This window comes from Salvelinus sp. IW2-2015, linkage group LG12 (genome assembly GCF_002910315.2).
Source record: "Salvelinus sp. IW2-2015 linkage group LG12, ASM291031v2, whole genome shotgun sequence".
Lineage (NCBI taxonomy): Eukaryota > Metazoa > Chordata > Actinopteri > Salmoniformes > Salmonidae > Salvelinus > Salvelinus sp. IW2-2015.
The window spans coordinates 967,983-981,347 of record NC_036852.1 but is presented as its reverse complement, the minus strand read 5'-3'; the positions used below and the strand labels follow the sequence as shown (position 1 = coordinate 981,347).

At 47.5% G+C, this 13,365-nt stretch overlaps 1 protein-coding gene across 1 annotated transcript in view; it reads left to right on the top strand.

Annotated features, from left to right (window-relative positions):
* The window catches only part of LOC111971052 (pericentrin), a 34,564-nt gene that overhangs the window by 11,841 nt on the left and 9,358 nt on the right, over positions 1 to 13,365 (top strand). Inside the window, 26 exon segments of the mRNA XM_070445898.1 lie at positions 435 to 690; positions 829 to 1,116; positions 1,217 to 1,296; positions 1,380 to 1,491; positions 1,647 to 1,773; positions 1,940 to 2,059; positions 2,180 to 2,363; positions 3,831 to 3,942; positions 4,105 to 4,145; positions 4,249 to 4,383; positions 4,521 to 4,794; positions 4,892 to 5,042; positions 5,248 to 5,698; positions 5,790 to 5,969; positions 6,101 to 6,238; positions 6,330 to 6,434; positions 6,606 to 6,758; positions 7,622 to 7,768; positions 10,518 to 10,678; positions 10,817 to 10,986; positions 11,117 to 11,316; positions 11,519 to 11,681; positions 11,802 to 12,044; positions 12,490 to 12,722; positions 12,804 to 12,920; positions 13,077 to 13,097. Of these exon segments, the coding sequence (XP_070301999.1) occupies positions 435 to 690; positions 829 to 1,116; positions 1,217 to 1,296; positions 1,380 to 1,491; positions 1,647 to 1,773; positions 1,940 to 2,059; positions 2,180 to 2,363; positions 3,831 to 3,942; positions 4,105 to 4,145; positions 4,249 to 4,383; positions 4,521 to 4,794; positions 4,892 to 5,042; positions 5,248 to 5,698; positions 5,790 to 5,969; positions 6,101 to 6,238; positions 6,330 to 6,434; positions 6,606 to 6,758; positions 7,622 to 7,768; positions 10,518 to 10,678; positions 10,817 to 10,986; positions 11,117 to 11,316; positions 11,519 to 11,681; positions 11,802 to 12,044; positions 12,490 to 12,722; positions 12,804 to 12,920; positions 13,077 to 13,097 (4,362 nt within the window).

The window sequence follows — 13,365 nt, the reverse complement described above, 5'->3', positions numbered from 1 at the left end:
GAGACCCGACCAAATTCACATAGAAATGTGTTAGAGATCTGTCATTGTCATTGAAAGCAAGTCTAAGAAGTGGTAGAACTGTTTTTATGCGCGGTATTTCTATGCTTCCCATTATGATATTTCACTGTGGTTTAGCTGGTACAATGATTCTCTACACTTTACTTGCTTTGTTATATAAACTGAATTTTAGCAACCAGGAAATGGCGGAGCGATTTCTGCATAGTGCAGATAATAAGCATCTAAATGTGTTTTCTGTCATTCTGAGCACCGTGGGTGTACGCCTTAATCAGGTTACYTACCCAATGCATATGGGTCCGGTAAATTTCTCAAATGTCCGTTAAATTAAAATGCTTCCTTCAAATGTCCGGCGTCACATTTTCCTAATGGAAACCCTGCCCCCTTCCTACCTCTCTCTCTTATGTATCGCTCTATAGAGCCAACAGGCCCTGGAGCTGGAGGCGCTGCGTCTGAGCCTGACCAACCACCAAACGACCCAGCTAGAGCTCTCCCAGGCCAACCTGCAGCGGGAGCGGGAGGCCTCTCTAAGCGAGCTCCAGGCTTCCCTCAGGGAGAAGTGGGCCCAGGAGAGGGCCGTGCTGCAGGCCAGACAGCAGTTTGAGGTGGAGAGGCTGAGAGCTGAGTGTGAGGAGAGGATCCAGCGAGAGCAGCAGGAGTATCAGAGGAACATGGGTGAGGATGATGGTAGTAGAGTAGGGCCTTCTCACTCAGATGCTCCAATGCATAGCTCTGTTTAACAAATGGACCTTCATCTGACCTGATTGAGTAAATTGCCATTGGTGACAATGTTTGTCGTGTGTGTGTGTGTAGATGCTCTGAGGCAGGAGTGTGAGAGTCGTGTCTCCCAGGAGAGAGCGTCCATGGAGGAGCGGCAGGCTGCAGAAATAGTGGCCTTGAGGTCCCGTTGGCAGCAGGAGTCAGAGAAGGCCCAGTCAGAGCTCCAGACACAGCTGTCAGGGGCTCAGGCATCACTCTCTACCCAGGCAGCCTTCACCCAGACTGGGGCAGATCTGTCCGAGGCCCYGGCTAGCCTGGAAGAGCTCCAGAGGCTGGAGGGGGAGCTGAGCCAGGCCTGGATCGAGAGGGACGCTGCTGCCCGTGAGTCAACTAATAAGTGTTATTGATGTTGTCCGTATGTTGTAAGGAAGTTATAAACACGTGGTAAGGACGTTATGAATGTGTTATTGCTACTCTCCAGGTGCAGTAGAGGATCTGGTGTCCAGACATCAAGTGGTGCTGCAGGAGAGAGAAGAGCAAACACTGCAGCTACAGCAGGAGGTGAACACACACACACTTCTGTTTCTGAGATTTGCTTTATGCTTTGGATGGTGCCTTTCCTAAACTCTCTCTCCTTTCTCTAGGTATGTTGTCTGCATGGAGAGCAGGTAACTCTGAGACAGACTTGTGACCAGGAGGTCTCTCAGCTCTGGGCTCAGCTAGGCAACATGAGGACCAGCCGCCAGGAACTGGGAGGTGAGCACACACACACACACACACACACACACACACTGGACCTATGCTAGAACATCATTCGTCAAGTAGTACAAATTGGTTTGATTGGTCAACCAACAGAATTTCAGATACCTTGTCTTTTTACATCTCTCTTTTTCCCTCGCCTTGCTTTCCAGAGTTGAAGGAGCAGCTGCTAGCTCGTTCGTCGCGGGTGGATGACATCGAGCGTCTGAAGGCGGAGTTTAACGAGCAGAGGCGGGAGATCAATGAGCAGAATGAGGTTGAGCTGGAGAACCTGAGGAGGTACACACACACAGACATGCGCACACACACCTATGCAGCTGAATGTGCTCTCCTACACACACCTATACAGGTAGGTACATGCACAAGGTATACAAGTGAACACACACCAATGTAAACCCATGCAAGTGAACACACACTTACACCCCATTAATGTGTACCCGGTCAGGTACTTTGAGCAGCGTCTGCGAGTAGCAGAGGAGAGCTACCGGGAGGAGATAGCCCTGCTGCAGCTGAGACTGGTGGAGGGAGCCCTGGAGGACTCTGTACTCAAGACCCAGGATGCTAGGTATGCTAATGCTAGAGGCCTTGCTCGGCTAATCTGCCCACCAGCCGCCAATTACACACAATCTATAAGCCTGGGCCAGTGGTGGGCCATCTTACTGACCGGTGTCGTGTGTGTGTGTAGTTTCCTGTCTGAAGGGAGAGGMGAGGAGGAGAGGACCGATATTCTGGCTGAGATCACACTGAAACTGGAGAAACACCAGGAGGCATTTGACCAGCTGCGTATCCAGTTGGAGGAGAGACACACTCAGGAACTGTCTAACCTACAGTCCTCTATGGCCCTGTCCTACAGAGAGGAGCTGCTACAGGTACACACACCAGGGTTTTACCGTTAACCTGTAATAGCTGGCTTTTGCCGCCCCCCAAAATACTGAAAAGCCGATATATAAAATTGTCCCCGGCCAATTGTCTGGGAGAAATAAATAAATCCCATAGGCCAAAATGCCGGTATTCATTGATTGAAACATCTGTCGATGTAGCGCCAGAGCTGCTGCTACAGATCATCAAACAGCTCGTTTGTTGCTGCTGGAGTGAAACGTGCTTTTATAAACCCAATCATTGCGCAACATGGAAGTCTTAATGCAGTTTTGATGGCCATGATTTAAAAATAGCTTGTTATTTCTCATCTGGTAATTGAAGCACGCTTCCCATTCACCATTCAAGTGCCTAGGCAACTAGGCAGGCTTCAGTGCGTCACACACCACTTTGCAATGAACTTGGGGCAGTATGCATTTTGAAAACATACTGTTTGAAACTACATATTATGAGGCATGTCTTACCTTGCTTCAAAGTAGCATAGCCAAAAGCCAACCAAATGTGCAGGCAATTATTTTATAAAGACTTCCATATGCCATTTAAACCAGTAGCCTATTTATCGTATGTTCTATTGGTTTTCAGATCAACTTTCATTGTCCAGTAGCCAAAGGCACAATCCTAGTCATATTACCAACCCATGCTAGTTGTTGCATCTTTAGATCTCCCCTGTTTCTACATTGTTAACGGATATTTTCATCTCTTGAAATCGCTGGCATGTGAGGTGCCCTTTTGACAAATGTTTTCCGCTAACTGCATTATGGAATGAATATTCGCGCGTAGCCTACTGCCTCATGCGCATTGCTGCTCTTAGAATGTAAAGAAATAATAGTTGATCAACATTTTTAGCTAAACGTTCTGATTTGTGGCATTAGCCTTATTTCTTTTTAACGTTTTTTGGGAGGGATGTATCCWAGGCCCATTAGTTGTATGAATTTGGGCTCTATCATCCCACAACTGTCCCAGAGTCTGTTTGGAGTTGGCTATTTCTTTCTCGCACAGAACAACAAACTTTTCTTCTATGTGAAATAGTAGATTGACGTAGGCTAGTGATTTTGCTGTTCGTTACTCCTCTTGTTGGCTGAGGAAAAATACATGTGGAGAGTGATTCTAACATCTTCAAAGTGTCCATCGGAATTCGTTAAGGACACAAGCCATTGCATCCTCGAGTCTAAATGGGATTTCTGGAATTCAGAGCACTGTGGGTGGACGCCCTAATCAGATTACACACCCAATGCATATTGGTCCGGCAAATGCAATAAATGTCTGGTAAATTAAAATGCTGCCGGTCAATGTCCGGCGCACATTTTTCCTAGCGGAACCACACACACACACAACACACACACACACACACACACACCACAACACACACACACAACACACCACACACACAGGAGCAGTCTCACATATGATCCAGCATGATCAGGCCTAGTCTTTCCTTCACTCTTTCGTTTTCTCTCTAGGTGCGTTCGGACCTGACTGATCGTTACTATGGCGACCTGCAGGAGCTGAAGACTCGCCACGCCCTCGAGATGGAACAACTCCGCGCTAAACTGTCAGACAGCAATGTCAGAGGTATACGGACTCACACGCACACACAACACACACCCACAACACACACACACAACACACACACACACACACACACACACACAAGCAATTGGAATATTCTTCAACATATAAAAATATTTTCTCTTTCCCTCAATTTATCCTTTTCCTCTAATCTCTTCCACACAGAGCTGACGAGGGTGCGTCTGGAGGCTGCCAGACAGGTGGAGGTAAGAATGATGATAGTGAATGAATTAGATTCTGTAAATCGAAGTGAGTCGAAGTTCTGTTAAGTTTCCAGTGGGAGTAGGTTTGCTAATGTGATGTGAACAGGTGGAGGTGGAGCATAGGATGTGGTGTCACTCTGAGGAGCTGCAGACCAGAACGACCATGATCCAGAACTTGGAGACACGACTGGCTGCCCTGGCAGACACACACAACCTGGAGCTACACTCACACACTATGAAGGTACACACACACACACATGGAGAAACACACTCACAGCAAGTACATACATACATTATTGTGTGAGTATGTGTGACAACGTAATGAGTGTTGCCACATGTTGACCCGGAATGACCGTATGTTGACCCGGATGTTTTTAGTTGAAGCAGAGCTTTGCTGAGGAGCTGGGTGTGAAACTAGCAGAGGAACATAAGGAGGAGAGGGAGCGAGTGATGGAGGAGATGACCCTGAGGAGAGAGGTGGAGGTGCAGAGGCTCAGACAGGCACTCCAAGAGGAGGAGGAGGCACGGGTCTCTGCCCTGAGAGAGGAGCTGGAGAGAGGGATGGCGGAGGAAAGGAGCGCTCTGGAGAAAGGGATTGAGGAGGCGAGAGCGGCGCTCAGGAGTCTACAATCCTCACTGGACAACGACCTGAGTAAGTGCATGAAAATGTTTCATGTAGTTCAACCTCCCTTATTTTACTGTCACTTCTGCATGGTCTTTGCCCTTTGTCTCACATGTCTCTCCCCCAGACCCCCAGGCGGTGGCAGTGAGACAGAGACTAGAGTCCCAGTACGAAGCTGAGCTGACCAGGGCCAAGTCCACCATGGCTGCTGAGGTCAAGGAGTTGACTGCTCTGCTTCAGGAGCAGGGAGACCAGAGGCTATGCCAAGCCCAGGACAGGTGAGACGTGGCTGGGGTGAAACACCCAGAGAGACTAGGGAGTCTGGAGGTTAATACAGTGCGTTTCATGTAATACCAGAGATTCTCACTAGCTAGTGAACGTTTGCCCCATAGTAAACAAATGCATTCACAGAGCAAGTTAACTCTCTGTATCTGTCCTTTCATCTTGAAATTAATCTGGCTGACCTGTTCTGCATGTGTGTAGGTTCCAGGAGGAGAGGGGGGAGTTGGAGCAGCGTCTGGCCCAGCAGGGTGAGGTTTCTCTGGGGGAGCTGAGGGAGGAATACATGGCCGCCATGGAACTCCTGAAAACCACGCTACTGACCAACCACACGAAGGACATGGACACACTACGAACCAATCACAAAGCAGAACTGGACTCCTTGTTGGCCAATCACAAAGCTGAGCTCAAAGCAATGGCAACGGAGATCGCAACAAAACACGAGGAGCTTGTTGTCTTGGAAACCAGCCTAGAATCAAAACGCAAGTCAGAGCTCGATCGCCTGGAGGCAGTCCTAAAGGAAACCAATCAGGTTCAGCTAGAGGCACAGGAGGCGGAGTTAGAACACCGGCATCAGGAAGAGAYGGAGGAGCTGGAGAAGAGGATGCTGGGTAATATGGACACACTGGAGACCACGTACCTGAGGGAGATTCAGGTGAGAACATACACACACACACTGTTTTAAATCTTTTATATCTATATTCTACATTTCACATCTATTTTATCTTAATGTTCTCATATCTCAGACTCTGCGCGATCAGAAGTCTGCGCTTGAGGCGGAGCGTGAAAGGTCAAGGCTTAACCAGGAAGTGGAGAGGGATGGGTTGGCGCAGCAGTCCATCAGGGAGGAGCTGAGGAAGGAGCTGGCTCAGCTTCACATGGAGAAGTTTAGCGCCATGGCAACAGAGCTCAGCCACACCCACCAGGTGAGATAACAAAGTGGTCATTTGAAGTCATGGAAAGATACAAATTCGCCGCAGTAAAAAAAAAAAATCTGTCTTGTATATTCATTAGACAATTTTGATGTTCTCTTTCTTGCTCGATCACTCTCTCTCAGAATGAGTTGACAATCCAGAAAGAGGCCTTAGAAGCTAAGTCGTCTGTCCAGAGAGAGGCCTTAGAAGCTCAGTTGTCTGTCCAGAGAGAGTCCTTAGAAGCTGAACACCACACGGCTCTGGAGGCTCTCAGGAAAAAGGTACTCATCCCTCCATCTCTTGGCTGGTCTATCCATTAATCTGAGCATCCATCCATTCAGGTGTGTTTGATCTGGTTGTGTCTGTCTCCAGGTCTTGGAGTTGGCGCAACAGCACTGCACTGCCTTAGAGGAGCTCACACGCACCTACACCTCAGAGACACAGCAACTCAACACACAGCACCAGCAGCAGCTTCAGGTCTGACTCACTTACACACCATCCCAGAACATCCCATTCCCCTTCTCAGTAGTCTTAATGCTGACTGTGTCTCTAATGGCAAATGAAAGCGAAGGGATTACTCTCTCATTGTGCTTTCACACACTATTAGACGAGGGGTCATTGTGTGTGTGTGTGTGTGTGTGTGTGTAGGAGCTAAAGAGTGCGTCTGCGAGAGAGCTACAGGCGTGTCGCCGGGAGCTGGAGGAGGAGTCATCACGGCAACGGCTGCACTTCCTGGAAGAGGTTGAGCTTCTGAAGGCCCAAGCAGAGGAGAGACTTGAGCAGAAGACCAGCCAACTGAAGGTGAGAGGAGGAGAGAGGGAGGGATGGGAGGGTAAGGAACTTGCTGTCTGATAGGCTAGAGGAAATATTAATCGTATTGCTTGAAGCCACCAAATCATTTTATAACTATACAAATACCTAGGGCAGAGMGGGACTAAGAGGAAGAGAGAGGGTGGGGGAAACGGTGTGAGGTCTTCATCAGCCTTAAACATTGTAATGAACTATACAGGAACATATGTAACAGTGGTGGGTGTCTTTTAGGATACATTTGGGTTGAATGCATTCAGTTGTGCATCTGACTAGTTATCCCCTTTCCCGATCTTGATGTTACAGTAGTCTGCCATAGTGCTCTTTGTGTCGATCACTGAGAGAAACTGAATTTGGACAGATTACATTATATAATGGGGCTGGATTTTGGAGGTCTGTCTCTCTCTCTTTCTGTGTGTGTGTGTGTGTGTGTGTGTGTGTGTACACCCCAGCAAGACTAGGGTTAGCCATGCCTGGCCAGTGTCCCATGAGATTTACACAACCATCATAATCCTTTCTTTATATAGGACGGTGTGTGTTTTTCGTATCAGTATTTCTGTGGATGTGTGTTACTGCCACGTGAACAGTGGCTAAATGGGATGGATTTGAGCCTTTGATCCTCTGATGCAGAAGGTTTTATTTTGTACACTTAAAAAAAAAAATGCATTTGGGTTGAGCGAGAGCTAGCAGTCTGTTAGTCAGTCAGTCTGAATCAGCTTGTGAGTTTTTGGTTGTAGGGAGAGCTGTTAGAGCTGTTACCCAATGACCTTGGCGTGAGTTTTAGAACAAGTTCTAGAACAGAAGTGTTGTCTGTCTGGCGGTCTGGCCAGCATTACCAGCATCTCTTTCCTCTGAAGGCGGAGTTTGAGGAGCAGAAGGAGGCGGAGCTAGCAGAACAGAGGCAGAGCTTCAGGTCTGAGCACGAGCAGAAGGAACAAAGCTACACCGATAAGATGAGCCAGCTCACTGCACAACTGCTACAGCTGGACACTGTGGTGTCACAGGTAACCCACACCACACACACCAGAGTAATTGAGCGTGCCCAACTTGACTGGAGCGCCGAGCGTGATTCCCAAAGGCTGGAGCCCAATTTCACTCCAGTAGCACTTACTTCAGGAGCTCAGGGCATGCCCGGCCCAGCATGCATTTGTAGTCTACTTGTGTGCAGCTATAGCCCCTTGCTTTAGCTACTGTCTGTTTGCTGAATATTTTCATAAAGAAACTGATAAAACACACAGGTACAAAATCAAGGTGACTTCCAAAGTTGAGGAGCAATAGAGATGAGTGTGGTGATGTAACGTTAGTGTCCACAACTAAAGTCATTGTAGAATCTGAGAAAGCATGATGGTATACTTACCACATGCTAAAATAATAAAGTAGGTGGGTAGATATGGAAATGTCATTGTAGCAAGGTATTTATAAACAAAAAATCGGATCTCTTAAACGTTCCATTCATCATACAATCGACCGTAATTGATTTTGGCCCAATATGCCTGGCATATTCCCACGTTCAAGGAGCTTTGTTTTGATTGGGTTATTTTGCCTAAAAACCTTCATGCCTACCTATATAACAGTAAAAACAAGTCTGCATCCCCAGAGGATATTCTCTGCTGCTGGCCTGCTCTCCAGACACCATCGTATGAGCCTGAAGCCACAGACTGGCCAAACTCGGATTTCTAAAAATGAAGGCACTAATAAGTCATTTTTATTTCATTTGTGTTTAATTCTATGTAAGTCACAGCCTATATGCACAATTTCTAGACCATAATGATTTAATACGCTTTATGTCCCTACCAGCCTATTGTGTCGCACTAGCAATGTATTTCTTTGTAGGCTATAGCCTTGAAATAATTGAAATAATCTAGCCTAAATAATTCATTTCCGTTCCTTCTTAGGGTCCCTGTCTGTCTCCTGACCTATTTAGAGTGTTTAGATGCTGTTTAATATGACATCTATTTGAAATGATGAGCACTTCTTACATTCACCTTTTCATGTTTATTATAATACTTTTCATTCAAATCATATGATTTGGTTTCAATACTTCAAAACCAAATGGTAGGTCCATGTAGTCACAAAAATAGATGGGTTTTTAAATAGTGATTTTAATGACGGGAGCAAAAGCAGTTTTTTTCCCTGTGAGCACAGAGCGTTTTTTTTGTGGTAGGAAAGGACATGGTGCGCCAGAGCGGTTTTTAGCGGTAGGAAAGGACATGGTGCGCCAGAGTGTTTATTTAGCGGTAGGAAAGGACATGGTGCGCCAGAGCGGTTTTTAGCGGTAGGAAAGGACATGGTGCACTAGAGTGGTTTTTAGAGGGAGGAAAGGACGTGGAGAGCCAGCATGAGCGACTAGCGGGATTTCCAACCACTCAACCTCCACTCACATACTCTGACACACACACCACACACTGTTAGTAGGAAATGAATTCAGTGGGCAAGACCAGACAAGCCCAACTATCCACAGAGCGAAAAAGGGGGGCACAAAGGGAGAAAGAGTGGAGACAAAGCAGGAAAATGAGAGAGTATTGGAGAGGAGATAGTGATATATATATAAGAGTAGAGAAAGAGAGGGATGAGGATGATTGTGGTGGGAGACTTGCAGGAGGAGAATAAAAAGAGGAGGATGTTTTTCATCACTCTTAACATCTAGTAACACACTCTCACCGCCCAGTGGCTCTCCTAAAGCGATTATCTTCTTCATTAATCTCAATACTAATCCCGTGTGCGTTCTGTCCAGTATGCACACACTCTGCTGGCTGGATGTAAATCTCTAATCTCTCATCATGCATAATGGCATTTCAGTTACATGCACATTTGTCCATTTGTTTATTCAAAAATGATTTTCATTCATCTATTCATCCATCCATTCCTCCCAGTATGTTCATCATGGCAGAGTTCCCATGCTAACCATGACCGACAGTTCTGCTTTCTATCCAACATTATTCACAGAGATAATCCGTTCTATGCTAATGATATTTTAGACCCCCCTACCCCCAGGGGTGTGGGTGTGTTTGTTTCCATAGTGTTTGTTTCCATGGATCAGGTAGTGTGGGGTTTTTGTGCTACAATAACCCCCCCCCCCCTTCCTTAATCTTAAGGGATATAGGTGGGGGGAACTGTTGCTAAGGCAACTAGTGTTGGTTGTTAGACAGAGGGAGGGAAGGAGGGAGAAAGAGAGGGAAGAAATTGTAAGAACGAGTGAGACTGCGGAAGACATGGAGAGAGGAGCCAAGTAAAAGCTTTGGGAAGGAGAGGTAAAGGGATTGAGAAGGAAGAAATGGGAGGTAAAGGGAGGGAGGGAGTTCAGATTTCGACTCACTCCCACTCAAAGTTGGTGTTGAGGCAGAGACCTGCTGCCTGCCCGGCATGCAGGATTACACCATCTTTTGTGTTTGTGTAGCTCTATGTTTTTGTGTGAGTGCTTCCTGGAGGCTAAACAGGCGAATCTCAAACTAATGGTGACTGAAAATGGAGACTGTCCATTTCTCTTTCTCTGATTGGGCATTACAAGACACATGGTTCTGCTTTTGGTCCTGTTATGTAAAGGGAGTGTGATGTTGAATGCAACTGTGGTATCTATGACTGGGAGGACAATTCTTTGATCACATCTAGTGATGACTGGTTTGCTGTCTCTGGTTTCTCTTCTCTCTGGCTCTCAGCTGCACACTGAGGTGTGTGTCTGTCTTTGTCTGTGTCTGTCTGTTTTTGTATCAGTACTGCTGTGCTACGACATTCTCTCTCGCTCTCTCCCTCTAGCTGCGAGCGGAGGTGGGTAGTCTACAGGGGGAGTTGGAGGGGAAGAGGTCAGAGATGGAGACCCTGGATACACTCCTCCAACGGCGAGAACGAGAGAGTCAGGAGGGAGGCAACCTCCTCAACATGCTTACTGAGGACCTACACACTGCCAAGGAGGAGAGGTGAGGCTGCCTGGATGAATGTAGGCCTGACAATGATCAGCTAGTGTGTAGGCTTCATAAAAAAAGCCTTCAAGTTTTTTGTATTTTTTTATGGAGTGATTTTGTTGGTTTTGTCTCACTTTGACCTCTGACCCCTAGGCAGTCTCTCCTGTCAGCTAATGAGAGGCTGAGGAAGGTTCTGGTTGAGGTGGTTTTGAGCACCATGGCAATGGAGGAGCTAATTGGCCGCCGGGTCAACGCCTGTGTCGGGGTCAAAGGTCATGATCAGGGTGAGAGTCCAGGAGAGGGAACAACCAATCAGGAGACAGGTGGGTGAAATCTAACAACTGGACCTGTGTCTTTGATACATTTATGACAGGAAGTGAACAAGTACACACTTGGGAAGAAAGGACCGATAACTGTGTGTAATACCTGACCGGTCTCCTCTCTCTCCACTAGGTGTCTCTGTATTAGACATGTCGACCGGTGATCTGGATCTCTCTCAACGTGTGTGTGAGAGCCTCCTACTGGCAGAGTCCCAAACAAACTCTGGAGGAGAGGAAGCAGCCCTGGGAGAGGAGGCAGCCCTGGGAGCCTGCAGCCAACTACGCCACTCTGTGGACACACTCCTGGAGCTCCTCACACACGCTAACACACAGGTAACACACACACACACACACACACACTAGCTTGTCGGCATGCAGAGTCATTGCTTAATTCACAGTGAACGCTTGAGAGGTTAGTGGGGGGTCAACACAACATTCTATGCATTGAATTTGCATGAAGCTCAGCCACTGATCTTTGTGTTCATCTGTCTCTCTGTCGGTCTCTCTCTCGCTCTCTCCTTTTTGGCCTCTCTAGTTGGAGGAGTCTTGTTCTGTCCATCTGTCTCTGGAGGAGAGATTTTCCCAGGGCCGTTCAGACTCCTCCCAGATGCTGCTCCAACACCAGCTCGTATTGGATCAGCTGGACCAGGAAGCGGGGCTAAAGAGCAAGCTCCAGCTGGAGCTCCACAAGGCCGAGGGTCAGTAGAGATACTGTGTGCGTCTCCATGTGTTTTTAGAGTCTTTGTTTGTAAAAACAGTGTGATATTGTGTGTGCATTCATGCATATGTGTGTGTGTATACTGTTTTTGTGTGTGTAGGTCTGTTGGAYGGCTATGTYGCTGAGAAGGCAACCCTGGAAGAATCTCTACAACAAAAGGAGGCTCAGGAAGAACGGCTTGTTGAGGAGCTAGAGGGCCTCKGGGCGCAGCTGCACCAGAAGGAAGGCCTCACCTCGGAGCTAGAGAACCTCAGGGTGCAGCTGCAGGAGCTCAGCGAGGAGCACAGTCTCCTCCAGCGCCAGAAGATTCATCTCACCGCCGGACTGGGAGAGAGAGAAAAGGGTGAGGGAGGGGATAGATGAGAGAAATTGTGGTTTAAGCGTAACTGGGATTGATTATGTTGCGTATGTTTTGTGTACACGTTAAGTCCTATTCTTAGTTGTCTGCTCTCCCTGTAGGGTCCTGTCAGAGTATAGAGGGGGACACAGGTTTGTCGCTCAGAGTCCTGTTTGTGTGTTTTAAAAACTGCCCCGTCTCATTTCTTAGACAGAGGCKAGTTGGGGATTAGTGTGTGAGTTGATTTTTGCAGTATGGTTTTTAGTGTGGTTGTATTTGTTTGCTATGACTTGTGGTCAAGTTAAAAAAAAAAATCTGACCAATTCTATACTTCCCCTTATCTATAGGAAGTGCATGTTTGGAAGGATTGTGTGTGTGTCATTGTGGATTTTGTGAACATTGTGTGTGCATGTCTGTTCCTAACCACCTGTGTTGTTGTGTGTGTGTGAAGGCCTCCTGGTTGAGGCAGATCGTCTGGGCCAGGAGAGGCTGTGTGTGCAGCGGCAGGCGGAGAAAGACCGCAGCTCACTGTCGCTGCGCCTCAGGGCTCTGGAGACCGAGCTAGAGGAACAGGAGAACCAGGGCCTCACGGCGGAGCAGCAGCACAGGGCTCAATCAGAGGACCTCCAGCAGCGCGTCCAGGCCCTCGAGAAACAGCTCAAACACGACAGGCAGTTTATAGACGTAAGTGTCACGCTGTGGGAAAATGTATGGATGTGTAAAACACACACACACACACTCAAGTTTATTTCTGTGTGTCTCCAGGAGCAGGCAGTGGAGCGGGAGCATGAGAGGGATGATTTCCAACAGGAGATCAGAAATCTGGAGGCTCAGCTCAGACAGCCAGCCAGACACTCTGCTGGGACCAGCAAGGGCCAYCGGGTAAGATACACACACACGCATTCTTACCTTAGTGTATTGGCATGTGTAAAGTCTTTGTTTAGTCAAGACAATATCTGATGTTGAGTCATTATAGATATTGAATGGACCTGTTGCTGACTGTTTGTGTTTTGTGTTTTATTTCATGGAATGCTCTAGATTGAGGACTTGGTTCTGCAGGTGTGGAAACTCACCAGTGACTCCTATAGCTACACCTCGACTCTTCTGCATGCCCCCACCGTGTGTGTGTGTGTGTGTGTGTGTTGTGATAACACCTGCGTGAATAACTGATACATAATCATTGAAGATACATCTGCCGTTAGAGCGCCGCCGCGTCTCTCTCCTTTTCATCTCTCCATCCCCCTTTTCTCCATCTCGCTCTATCATCCTCCTTTCCCTTCCATCCCTCTGTGCTGTGTGTTGCTGCTCTGTCTCATGGCTTCAGTAG